Source organism: Corvus hawaiiensis, chromosome 5 (assembly GCF_020740725.1).
Source record: "Corvus hawaiiensis isolate bCorHaw1 chromosome 5, bCorHaw1.pri.cur, whole genome shotgun sequence".
NCBI lineage: Eukaryota > Metazoa > Chordata > Aves > Passeriformes > Corvidae > Corvus > Corvus hawaiiensis.
This window is the reverse complement of record NC_063217.1, coordinates 1,223,511-1,235,636: the sequence shown is the minus strand read 5'-3', so window position 1 is coordinate 1,235,636 and position 12,126 is coordinate 1,223,511. Positions and strand designations below refer to the sequence as shown.

General features: G+C 61.4%; 1 protein-coding gene across 1 annotated transcript in view; it reads right to left on the bottom strand.

Annotated features, from left to right (window-relative positions):
* RAB11FIP5 (RAB11 family interacting protein 5) overlaps positions 1-8,403 on the bottom strand; it is a 38,305-nt gene extending 29,902 nt beyond the window's left edge. The window contains exon 1 of the mRNA XM_048303778.1: positions 8,018-8,403. Coding sequence (XP_048159735.1) covers positions 8,018-8,403 — 386 coding nt within the window. The remainder of the gene's footprint in view (positions 1-8,017) is intronic.
* Between the last annotated feature and the right edge of the window lie 3,723 nt (positions 8,404-12,126).

Genomic DNA, 12,126 nt, shown 5'->3' with positions numbered 1-12,126 from the left:
CTACTGTGCCCCACCAGCCCTGCTCACCACACCCTGGGCACCAGGGCCTCCAGTTTCCCTCTCAGACTGGTCCCAGTGCTTGGCCGGCAGGGAGTTCAAGGGAGTTTCCTCGGGGAGTGAAGTCCTTGGTGACTCCTGGGGTTCAGGGATGCACCAGGGAAGGAGGCACAGCTGGAGCATTCCTGGAGCACTTCCACTTCAGGTGCTTCCCCAAAGCCTCCCAAAAGCACTGAGCACTGTGGGGCGGGGCGAGTTTCACCTTAAACCGAGCAGGAATTCTCCTGCCCTGCCCCACCCGAGCTGCAGGCGGACACAGACACATCCCAGCCCCGAGCCAGAGGCTCTTCCCAGGCTGCTCCAGGCTGGCATTTACTGCTGATTCATCCCTGCAACGAGGTCAGCCCGGCTGGGCAGAAGAGCCCCAAGCCTCAAATCAAGGCTCACCCGGGCTGCTACAGTGACAGAGCAGGGCAGGGCACGGAGAAGCCAATCCAGGGAAAACACTGAGGCCGGCTCCTCTCGGCACAGCCCCCTGAGAGCCCAGCACCGGGACATTTCCCTGAGCCTGGAGCTGAGGCAGCTGGGCCAGGAGGAAGCTCACCTACCCGGGAGGGGAAGCACAGGGTGGAAAACAACCCAGCCCCGGGGAATTTTGTGCTTTTTTGTCTGGCTCCGTGTTCCTGCCCCAGCTTCCCCCGCTGGGGCTGGGAAGCCTTTCCGCAGCGCCGGTTCCCGTGTTGGTTTTGGATGGCTGCTCCTGCCAGGTGATCCCTGCAAGCTGCTAAAAGCACAGATGGAAAATAAACACAGGCTGACTCCCCTGCGGATGGAGCAGCTGAGGTGGGAAGTTCATCTCTCCAAATGTTCTTACGAGAAGTGCTCACAAACAAGGCTTGAGGCAACCAACCCCCAGCTCCTTACACAACAGAGCAGCCCAGCCCTGCTCCTCTGACAGGCTCCAGCTCCAACAGGACCAGCTCCAGAGGGGCTGCGCATCAGGAATGAAGAGCAGGAGCCGTGTGGAAGGGCAGGAAGCCTTGGGCATGGTGCTGGTGCTCCACTGGGACAACTGGAACCCAGGTGAGAAAATCCCAGCACCAACTGGCACTTGCTGAAGGGCTCGTCCCATACCCACAAACCAGGAACAGAGATATTGTCACTCCAGAGGGACTCAGTGGCAGGGAGCAGCCTGAAAACCAGGGAAAAGCCCAGCCCTGCTCTTGTCCCAGCTGGTGGAGCACCCCCAGGCTGTGCCCCAGGGATGGTGCTCCCGGCACGAACCCTGCTGCACATCGGTGCTCCATGGACAAGGCCCATCCTGGCACAGCCAGAGCCAAGCAGGGGATGGGACGGGATGGCATGGGATGGCATGGGATGGCATGGGATGGCATGGCATGGCATGGCATGGGATGGCATGGGACAGTTTTTGGACCAGGATAGACACCAGGGATGGAGTAGAGCTCTGAGCCACCAGGACAGTGCTGGCATGAGAGCACGGGCAGCAGCTTCATCTCAAATCACTCTGGGCTGAGAAAATCCAAGGCTTTTCCTCTCTCTAGCACAGGATGAACAGGTGGGAAGAGGGAAGGGGGGAAGATTTAAGGAGATGTAAAACAGCATGAAACGTTTACGACTGGGGACAGCAACAGCAGGAGTCAGGACACGATCACCTCAGCTGGATTTATCCACTCACACTCCACAGCATCCATGGTTTGTGCCCTCCCAGCTGCCAACCACCCTTGTGGTCACCGAGTGACCTGAGCTGCCTGGACACCAGCAGACAGGGGACAAGGTCCCTGTGTGACACTGGCAGTGCCAGTGATCCCCTGCCCTGCTGCAAAGAATCCAAAGTTAAACCAGCCCAAGCACTGAGCTCACCCTGCAGGACTGCAAAGCACCAGGAGCTGCTGCCCAGGTTCCCCGGAGCCCCTGCTCCTGGCAGCCCCTCCACGGGCACGGGGAGGGCAGGAGAAGCACGGTGTGCTGTGAATCCCTTTCCACTTCCAGCTGGGAGAAGCACCATGGCAGGGCTTGCACAGAGAACCAGCACCCAGAGGCCTGGGAATGCCTGTTCTCCAAAGGGACAGCAATCCCAGGGAAGGGACACCAATCCCAGGGAAGGGACACCAACCCCCCGGCTCCACACAGCTTAAAACACTGGCTACATCCACTGTGGGAACAGCTCACACATGGATTGCTCATCCATCACATCAACCCGTGCTCAGGAGTGAGTCAAAAGGGGGAAACGGGAAAAAGGAGTGAATCCTGAGCCCAGCAGCAGGTTCTGCTCCTTCATCCTCGGTGGATTTGTCAGTGAAGAGACCCCCTGGAAATGCAGAGCTGGGGAGGAGCCCACGGGATGCTGCTGCAGGGAAGGAGTTCCCAAACCCCCACCCTGGGCTGGGAAGCCAAACCCCGTGCCCCGGCCAGGCTTCTGATGGAACAGGCGAATTCCATGGCAGGTCTGAGCACACCTGAACCAGGCACAGGCTCTGACAGGCCTGGGGCAGAGAGAGAGGCACAGCAGGGGCTCAAAGGCCATTTCCACCTGACAGTGGTGGAACGCCAGGCTTTCCCTGGACTCCTCCACCATCGAGCAGATTCCTCCAGGAGCCACAAAGAGCATCCCCCCAAAGCTCCCTGTCCTTGGGGAGCAGAGCCCCCCCTCCCCCCTGCTCACCAAAGCTGCCAAGAACTCCACCAGGCTCCGGAGGGACAGGAGGAGTGACCCAGGAGGCTCCTGGAGCAGGGACTGAGCACAGCTGAACTCAGCACAGGCAACAGCACCAGCTCCCCGCAGTCTGGAGCTCTGTAGTGACAGGGGCAGGGTGTTTTCCGAGCTGCTGCAGGTTTTTGTGCAGCTGGAGGCAATCAGGGCCCTGGAAAATCTGTGCGAAACACAGGGAGAAGCCTGAGTCTGCAGCTTTTTGGGTTGTAAGATGGTGGAGGGTGATGGGCCAGTGCTCTCAGCCACCGACACGCCAGACCCAATGTGCCAGACTTGCAAAGCTGGGATCAGACCACTCAAATATCTTTTAAAAAACACAAAAAGCAGTTTTCCTGCAGCAGAACAGAGCAAGGGCCTTAAACTCTTTAAACCAGCATTGGCAACTGCATGAAAATGGGGTTAACTGGGCAGGTAGGAAAAAATTACACCCTGTGGAGCACCTTGGCCCTCTGCCCTGGGCTCCCAGCTTGGGGCAAACGCTTGCCTGGGGTCAGCTGGCCACTACAGATTAGATCCCAGCCCTGGCCACCACGGGTGCCATCCCAGGCCTGGCTGCCCGCCATGCCGCCCGCAGCATAGCATCCTGACCTGGTTTTTGGCAGCACCCACCCCCTCCTCCCTGCAGCATTTCAACACTCCAGGGCGTTTCCTGCCTCAGCCCAGACACAACAACCCCTCGGAGCTGCATTTTCAGCCCCAAACAGAGGATTTCATCCCAGGAGCTCCCTGGTGCTCCCGGCCACCTCACAGACCCTCACCAGCCCTGCTGGGCACTGTGACCACAGGGAAAAGGGCTCTTTGCCCTTGGATTCAAACCTCCCATCCCAAATCTGTCCCAGAGCAGTGACTTTGGCTGGAGAAGTTTGCTGACGGATGCTGCAGCCCCACAGAAGCCCAGAGCCCTCCCAGCAGCAGGTGCCTCCACAGCTGGGCAGGAATGGGAACGAGGAGAGGGAAGTGCAGCACGGAAGGGCTTTGGGGAAGTGGGAGCTGAGCTAATTCTGCAGAGGGAACGACTCCCCCAGACGAGTTCCCTGCCGCAGGGACACCGAGGGCCGGCGCTCCCAGCCCAGGCAGCAGCCAGGGAGCAGCTGCAAGTCACTACAGGAACACGGAGCCAGGACTGCTGACTCCTGCTGCACTCAGGGCCCCCTCAAACACAGATCCCAGCGCTGCACAGCCCTGGCGTTGGGGCTCTGGCAGGTCTGTGCTTGCACCTCTAACACCTCCCGTGTCCCAGGGGCTGAGAGGCCTTTGGGACAGAAGGCAAATGGAAATGGTACCTCAGAGAGGGAGAGAGCAGGGAGTGGACACTGAGGGCTTGCTTTAGCCAGCCCAGCGTATCTTGGACGTTTGCTGCTTCCCCCCACCATCAGCCTCACACTCACACAGCAAAATCAAGGATCTTCTGGGTTCCCAAGCAGGGAGATCCAAGGTCCAGTCCTGCAGGTGTTTCCAGGCACCTCCTGTCCCCCCTCAATGTCCCCCCACCACGCTGCTCACCCAAGGGGTGCTACAACTTGGCCAAGGGAAAGGTCTCCAAGTCCACTGGGGACAAGGCATGGAGGAACAGGACACAGGGAATGGCTTCCCACTGCCAGAGGGCAGGGCTGGATGGGATATTGGGAAGGAATTGTTCTCTGTGAGGGTGGGCAGGCCCTGGCACAGGGTGCCCAGAGCAGCTGGGGCTGCCCCTGGATCCCTGGCAGTGTCCAAGGCCAGGCTGGATGGAGCTTGGAAGACCCTGGGACAGTGGGAGCTGTCCCTGCCCATGGCAGGGGTGGCACTGGATGACTTTTACAGTCCCTTCCACCCCAAACCCCCTGGATTCTCTGATTCCAGGCAAACCCACCCTAATATCTCTTGGATGGAACCCTGTTTCCCTGGATGCACTTCCAGCTTTCCCAGGTGCCTGCTGATGGGCTGGGTGTGGAGGGGACACTCCCTGGCTCACTGCCACCCCACAGGATGAGCCCCCACAGGGGACTCCAAGGGCATTTCCTGGATGGTGGGAAGCAGAAGCAGCAGCTGCCTTGTGAGTTCCCAAAAACCCCTCTTTTCCTGGGCTGGATCCTGGTTTTGCAGGGACTGAGCACACGACAGGGAACTGCAGGATCAGCTCAGGGGAGGGAGGTGAGGACCAGCAGCGTCCTGCCCAGGGTTCTCTGGATGCACAAAGGCTCAAGTGCAAAGGGGGAAATGATGCTCGGAGCTTGCTGTGCCTGCCAAGCCCAATCCCTGGAGCTGCCCGAGCGTGGGACAAACCCTGGGATGCCCAAAACGGCCATGAGAGCTCTCAGGCTGCTCTTGTGCAACTCCAGGAGTGGATTTTCTTCTGGCAAAGCACTGAAATGACCCAGAGTGAGCCGCACGAGGCAGCTCGTAAACACCCCCAGCGGCTCCTTCCCGGAGAAGTGCCCAGGTTTGACGAACATTTTCCACCGAGCTGAAAACAAGGATAATAATTATCACCGGTGAAGTTTCTGTGCAATAAAAATCAGCAGGGAAATGGGAGCAAGGTCAGCACACTGACAATGGATCCTTTGCTGGAGCAGGCTCCCACTCCAGCTGGCAGCAGGGCTGTGCCCGGAGCGAGGGGCGCGGACGGGATCCCAGAACCCGGCACGTGGCAGAGGCTCAGCCCCACAGCCCCGTTATCTCCCCGGCACAGGCCTGGGTGGGCTCAGCAGGGCCGGCCCCGAGGGTGGGAGCCTCTGTTTGTTTTGCTCTTTTTTAATCTGGGACTCAAAGTTTCCTCCTAAACAAAGTTGTTTCCAGCAGGGCCAGGCCAGACGTCGGAGCCGGTTGGAAGCTCTCAAAGAGCCAGAACCCCCTGAGCTCCCCATGATCCTTCTCCCACTTGGCTGGACAAGCTCCAGTCCCTGGGACTCTCCTCCAAACAACAGTGCAGCCCCTCCACGCTGCAGAGCTGCCACCCACCCTCGGGACACCTCCAGCGCCGGGGCTGGAGCGAGCGGAGGTGCTCGGGGCACAGGGTGAGAGCTTCCGTCGCCTTTTCCGTGCTCACTTCCATCCTCGGGGGCCATGGATGAAAATAAAGAGTTTTAAAAGCTCTTGTGATCCCAAATGCCACAAGGGGAAGTGAATTTTCCTTATGCAAGCAAAGCTACAGGAAGGGAGGGAGACAGACAGCAAATGAGAGAATCATGGAATGGGCTGGGCTGGAAGGGACCTTAAAGCTCATCCCATCCCACCCGTGCCATGGGCAGGGACACCTCCCACTGTCCCAGGCTGCTCCAACCTGGCCTTGGGCACTGCCAGGGATCCAGGGGCAGCCCCAGCTGCTCTGGGCACCCTGTGCCAGGGCCTGCCCACCCTCACAGAGAACAAATCCCTCCCCCAATATCCCATCCATCCCTGCCCTCTGGCACTGGGAAGCCACTCCCTGTGTCCTGTGCCTCCATCCCTTGTTCCCAGTCCCTCTCCAGCTCTCCTGGAGCCCCTTCAGGCACTGGAAGGTCTCTCTGAAGCCTCCTCCAAAGCCCCCAGCCCAGATCCCCCCTTGGCTGCAGGACCGGTGTCACGGGGTGACCGTGGCCATGGCGTGGGGTCCAGCCAGGCTGGACGTTGCTCCCGTGGGATTAATGGCCCCTGACAAGACCTTTGAGACGGGACCGAGCCTTGGCGGGGCCTCGCGGGGCTCCTGCTTTGCACAGCTCCACAGAAACCTGTCCCCCCGGAGCGGGGCTCTCCCCAGGCCCCTGCCCCAGCTCCCGGCTCGTTCCCCAAGCCCCGGAGTTGTTCCACATCCCCCTGTTGTGTCTCTCCCAAGGCCCCGCAGTCGGCGCTGGTTTCAATTAGGCCCCAAGAATCCCGACCCAGCTCCTCCGACACCGCCCGGCCTCCCGGCGTTTTGCTAAGAAAAGCAAAATAAACGCCGGGGGGAAACTCCCAGCCAGTGACTGCGGGGTTGCTCATTTCTGCTCCCTGCCCACGCTCCCATTTTAGGGCAGCCGGGAGTCTCCAAGGCTGTGGAGCTGCGTTTCTCCACGGGAAAAGTTCTTCCAATCCCTTTTCACGCTAATCAATGCGCTGCCCCGGGTAGGAGGGCGAGGGAGGCTCCTCTCCAAGCCCGCAGCTTCGGGCAGCGAGCCAGCAGAATTCCCGGGATTCGGGGGGCCAGGGAACAGGGGGGACGCTGCCGCAGGCCCAGCCAGGTCTGCATGGAACAAAGCCCCCAAAACGCCTTCCCTAAAGGAATTTCAGCCACATTCCTGCATTTTTTGTGCATGGCAAAGGCTCGAAAACATTACGATTGTTTGAAACCCTTCTGGGGAAGGAAGAGGATCAGCAATTCCCCCCACGCACAGGGATTTGTGCTGGAGGCAGCACGGGGCTGGGGTCTGCACCCCCAAACTGGGGACCCTCCTGCGGCACCGTCAAAAAGCAGGTGACAGCAGGGGGGCTGCAAAGCCACCGCAGCCATCAGGGGACAAACCACGAGTGCAGCTGTGCCACGGCTTCCCAGGAGAGACAGACCCCGGGAAAACCCTGCCGGGATCAGAGAGACCTCGGGCCATCCTGTCCCCCGGGACCTGTCCCCCCTTCCATAGGGACGGAGAGACCCCGAGCCAGCCCCTCTTCCAGGACACCTTCCTGGAGCACACGTGGTGTCCCACCCCTGCCACCATGTCCTTCCTGGAGCATCCACAGGCCCCGCGATCCCCCGTGTCCTTCCGGGGTCACACACGGCCCCACGCCAGCCCACCCTCGGGACACTTTCCCAGGGCCCCCTGAGACCCTTCCTGAGGCGGGCACGGCCCACGGATGGTGGATGAATGCCTGGAAAGCCCTTCCCGGGGCACGCCTGGACCCCGCCACACCCTAATCCCTGTGGCACATCCCTGGGGTGTCCATGGAACCCGTGATGTCCTTCCTCCTCCAACACCCGCGCTGGGTACCCAGGGACCCCGCAGTGCCCGTCCGGGGCCACACGGGGGTCCAGTGACAGCCATGCCAGGGCACCTGGGGGCTCCCTGTGCCCACCCTGGGGCACGCAGCGACCCCGCCGCCCCTCCAGGGATACCGGGGATGCCGTGACACCACGCTGGGACACACCAGGACCACACGACACCAATCCCAGGGCACACGGGGGTTCCATGTGCCCACCCTGGGGCACACGGTGACCCCCTGGCGCCCGTCCTGGGGTTCCCAGTGTCCCCCTGACGCCCACCAAGGGCACCCAGTGTCCCCCTGACGCCCACCCAGGGCCCCTCGGTGCCCCCGCAGCCCCAGCCCGGCCCCTCCCGTGCCGTGCCCCGCACTCACCGCTCGTCGGGCTCGCGGCCGCGCTGCCGGGCGGGCTCCAGCGGCACCAGGGCCTGGCCCAGGAACCGGTCCATGCCCACGAGCGCCCGGTGCATCACGGTGAGCAACAGCCCGGCGCGGAGCCCGGGCTCGGGGGGCAGCTCGAAGGCACATTCCTCCTTCCACTCGGGGCTGCCGCCGCTCTTCTCGGCCACCGAGGTGCTGTACTTCTCGCGGCCCAGCTGGATCACGGTGTACGCGTCGCTGCCGCCCGCTTTGCCTTTGCCGCCGCCGCCGCCGCCCTTGCAGCGCAGCCCGCGAGCCCGCACCACCGTCACCTGGACGTGCGTGGGCAGCCAGGCCGGGCAGCCCTCGGCGGGCAGCGCGGCCGCCCGCAGCAGCGCCATGGCCGGGCCGGGCCGGGCCGGGCAGGGCAGGGCAGGGCCGGGGAGAAGCGGCCGGGCCGGGCCGGGCCCCGCTCCGGAGCCGCCGCTGCCGCAGCGCGAGCGACACCGCCGGCCCCGCCCACAACTGCTCTGGGCCCGCCCCCGCCCGGCGTTAGCCCCGCCCTCCCCGCGTTAGCCACGCCCACGAGCCGCCCCGGCCCCGCCCCGGCCCCGCCCCGGCCCCGCCCCGGCCCCGCCCCGGCCCCGCCCCGGCCCCGCCCCGGCCCCGCCCCGGCCGGCTGGAACGGGAGCGAGGGGGCGGGGCCGGGGCGGGGCCGGGGCGACGCCCAGTCCCGGTGCGGTCACACCCCGGCGGTCACACCCGGGCGGTCACACCCGGCGGTCACACCCCGGCGGTCACACCCCGGCGGTCACACCCGGGCGGTCACACCCCGACGGTCACACCCCGGCGGTCACACCCGGGCGGTCACACCCCTGTCCCCGCAGCCTGGGCAGCGCGGGCACTGCATCCTCAGCGTGGCCCTGCCTGTCTGTCCCCCAGACCCTGCCACGGGCATGGTGTGCACGTGTGTGCGAGCACAGGTGTGTCCCTGTACATAAAGGAACACGCAGCTGTGTCTGTGCCCAGGTGTGCCCATGCCCAGGTGTGCCAGTTCCCATGTGTGTCCATGCCCAGGTGTGTCCATGCCCAAGTGTGTCTGTGCCCAGGTGTGTCCATTCCCAGGTGTGTCCGTGCCCAGGTGTGTCCATTCCCAAGCATGTCCATTCCCAAGTGTGTCCGTGCCCAGGTGTGTCCATTCCCAGATGTGCCCATTCCCAGGTGTGCCCATGCCCCAGTGTGCCCATTCCCAGGTGTGTCCGTTCCCAGGTGTGTCCATTCCCAGCTGTGTCCGTGCCCAGGTATGCCCATTCCCAAGTGTGTCTGTGCCCAGGTATGTCCGTGCCCAGGTGTGTCCATGCCCAGGTGTGTCCGTGCCCACGTGTGTCCATTCCCAGGTGTGTCCACTCCCAAGTGTGTCCATGCCCAGGTGTGTCCGTGCCCAGGTGTGTCCATGCCCAAGTGTGTCCATTCCCAGGTGTGTCCATTCCCAGGTGTGTCCGTGCCCAAGTGTGTCCATTCCCAGGTGTGTCCATGCCCAGGTGTGTCCACTCCCAAGTGTGTCCATGCCCAGGTGTGTCCATTCCCAGGTGTGTCCATGCCCAGGTGTGTCCACTCCCAAGTGTGTCCATGCCCAGGTGTGTCCATTCCCAGGTGTGTCCATGCCCAAGTGTGTCCATTCCCAAGTGTGTCCGTGCCCATGTGTGTCCGTTCCCAGGTGTGTCCCTGCCCAGGTGTGTCCGTGCCCAGGTGTGTCCACTCCCAAGTGTGTCCGTGCCCAGGTGTGTCCATGCCCAGGTGTGTCCGTTCCCAGGTGTGTCCGTTCCCAGGTGTGTCCACTCCCAGGTGTGTCCGTGCCCAGGTGTGTCTGTGCCCAGGTGTGTCCGTTCCCAGGTGTGTCCACTCCCAAGTGTGTCCATGCCCAGGTGTGTCCGTTCCCAGGTGTGTCCGTTCCCTGGTGTGTCCACTCCCAGGTGTGTCCGTGCCCAGGTGTGTCCGTTCCCAGGTGTGTCCATGCCCAGGTGTGTCCGTTCCCAGCTGTGTCCATGCCCAGGTGTGTCCATTCCCAAGTGTGTCCATTCCCAGGTGTGTCCATGCCCAGGTGTGTCCGTGCCCATGTGTGTCTACTCCCAAGTGTGTCCATGCCCAGGTGTGTCCGTGCCCAGGTGTGTCCATGCCCAGGTGTGTCCGTTCCCATGTGTGTCCACTCCCAAGTGTGTCCATGCCCAGGTGTGTCCGTGCCCAGGTGTGTCCATGCCCAGGTGTGTCCATTCCCAGGTGTGTCCATGCCCAGCTGTGTCCGTTCCCAGGTGTGTCCATGCCCAGCTGTGCCCCTGCCCACACCCCCCACTTGTGTGTGCCCCCCGGCTGCCGGACCCCTCCGGGCCGCTCTCCTGTCACCACACACACGAGGGAGCAGATTCCCGGTGTCCCCACGGATTATCCCGGTGGCACCGAGCCACGCGCGCCCTTCCCCGTCCCAAGCTTCCCAGGCCGGGGCAGGTGAGGGACACCAGAGTCCCCGCGGGGGCCCCAATCCCAACATCCCATTAAACCCCGTCCGCTGCCCCAGAGCTCCGGCGCTGCCGCCGTTCCCGGTGCCGGGAGCAAGGTCACGGAGCCGTGCGGGGCGCGGGCGCCGATGCCGCGCTGATAAGGGGTGCCCGGGGCAGCGGGGTCGGAGCCTGCCGTGCTCTATCGCTCCCATCTCCCGCTCCGGCCCCGCGGCTCCCGGGGCGTCCGTTCCGCTCCAGCGCGGGGACACCGGACGGGCCCTGAGGTCCCTTCCAGCCCCCCCATTCCGCGGTTCCCAAGTCCCTTTCCTTGCTTTTGGGGCTCCTGCTCACCCCAAACGCTGCTGACGGGGTGCTGAGCGCAGGTAGAGCCACATTTCACCCCGAGAAGCCTCCAAGCAAATGCACAAACTGCGGAAAATCCCGTGTTTTCTCCGTTGGGATGTGCTGCCCCAGCCGTATTCAAATACCCCATTAAAATATGCTTCATAGGGGAATAAAAAACCTACACTGGGAATTTCTTATCGCCCCTGAGATGCACTAAAATCCAATTATCCCTCCAGTCCAGGGCCTGTTCCCGCTCTGCCGACCACCTCTTATCCCTGCTCAGCATCTGCTTTTGATTTTCCCTTCTTTTGATTGTTTTCCCCCATTTTTTATGCTCTGATTATCTCTCCTCTCACCACATCTCCTCTCTGCTACTTCCCATCTTTTACCTCCATAATTGGGATTTTTTTCCATTTCCCTTCACCTTCCCTGCCCTGCTCCTATTTATTTATCTCTTATTTATTCATCTCTTTGATTTCATGCTCACCTCTGCATTTGATGCATAAGAAGGGTTTTTAATTACCCCTGAAATCAATTACTGTATTTTTTATTCCACTCTGGAATCAAAGGGAACTCGGGGATCCTTCGCAGCATCCTCAGTGAGCTGAGCTCAGTGAAATTTTGCTTTAATTTTTGCTCCTACTTTAATTTTTGGCTTTAACTTTTCCTTCAACTTTAATTTCTGCTTTAGCTTTAATTTCTGCTGTAATTTCATTTTTCCTTCAATTTTAGTTTATTTTTTTCCTTTCATTTCTCCCTCAACTTTAACTTTTCCTTCAATTTTTGATTAACTTGATTTTTTCTTCCTCCTCCACGGAATCTCCCTCCCCCAGCTCTCCCTGATGCTCCCCTAAAACACTGCAGTGACATCCTGGATGGGGACTCGTGACAAACCCCACTCCCATCCCAGGAACAAGCTGGAAAACAACACAAAAACAATGATTTTGCTCTTTTCCTCCACTTTTGGTCCCAAATCCCTCTCTCCATCCCAGCTGCTCGCCCTGGGAGCTGCCCAGCCTGGAGCTGCCCCTCTGTGGGGATGGGAAAAGCTCCTTGTTGGGGCTGCAGAGAAATGGAATTTCCAAGGGAGAGAAGGAAAACACTGCAGGAACGTCGGGAGCTGCATGATGGGATGTGGGATTGGGGGGCTGGGATCCCATTCCCAGAGCTCGTTGGTCCTTTGGAGCCATTTTAGGGTGGTGCTGGGAGCCAGGGAGGGAGCGACTGCACCGACAGCCTTGGAGGGAAGGGAAGAGGTGAAGGAAGAGCCAGAGCTGGGAACGC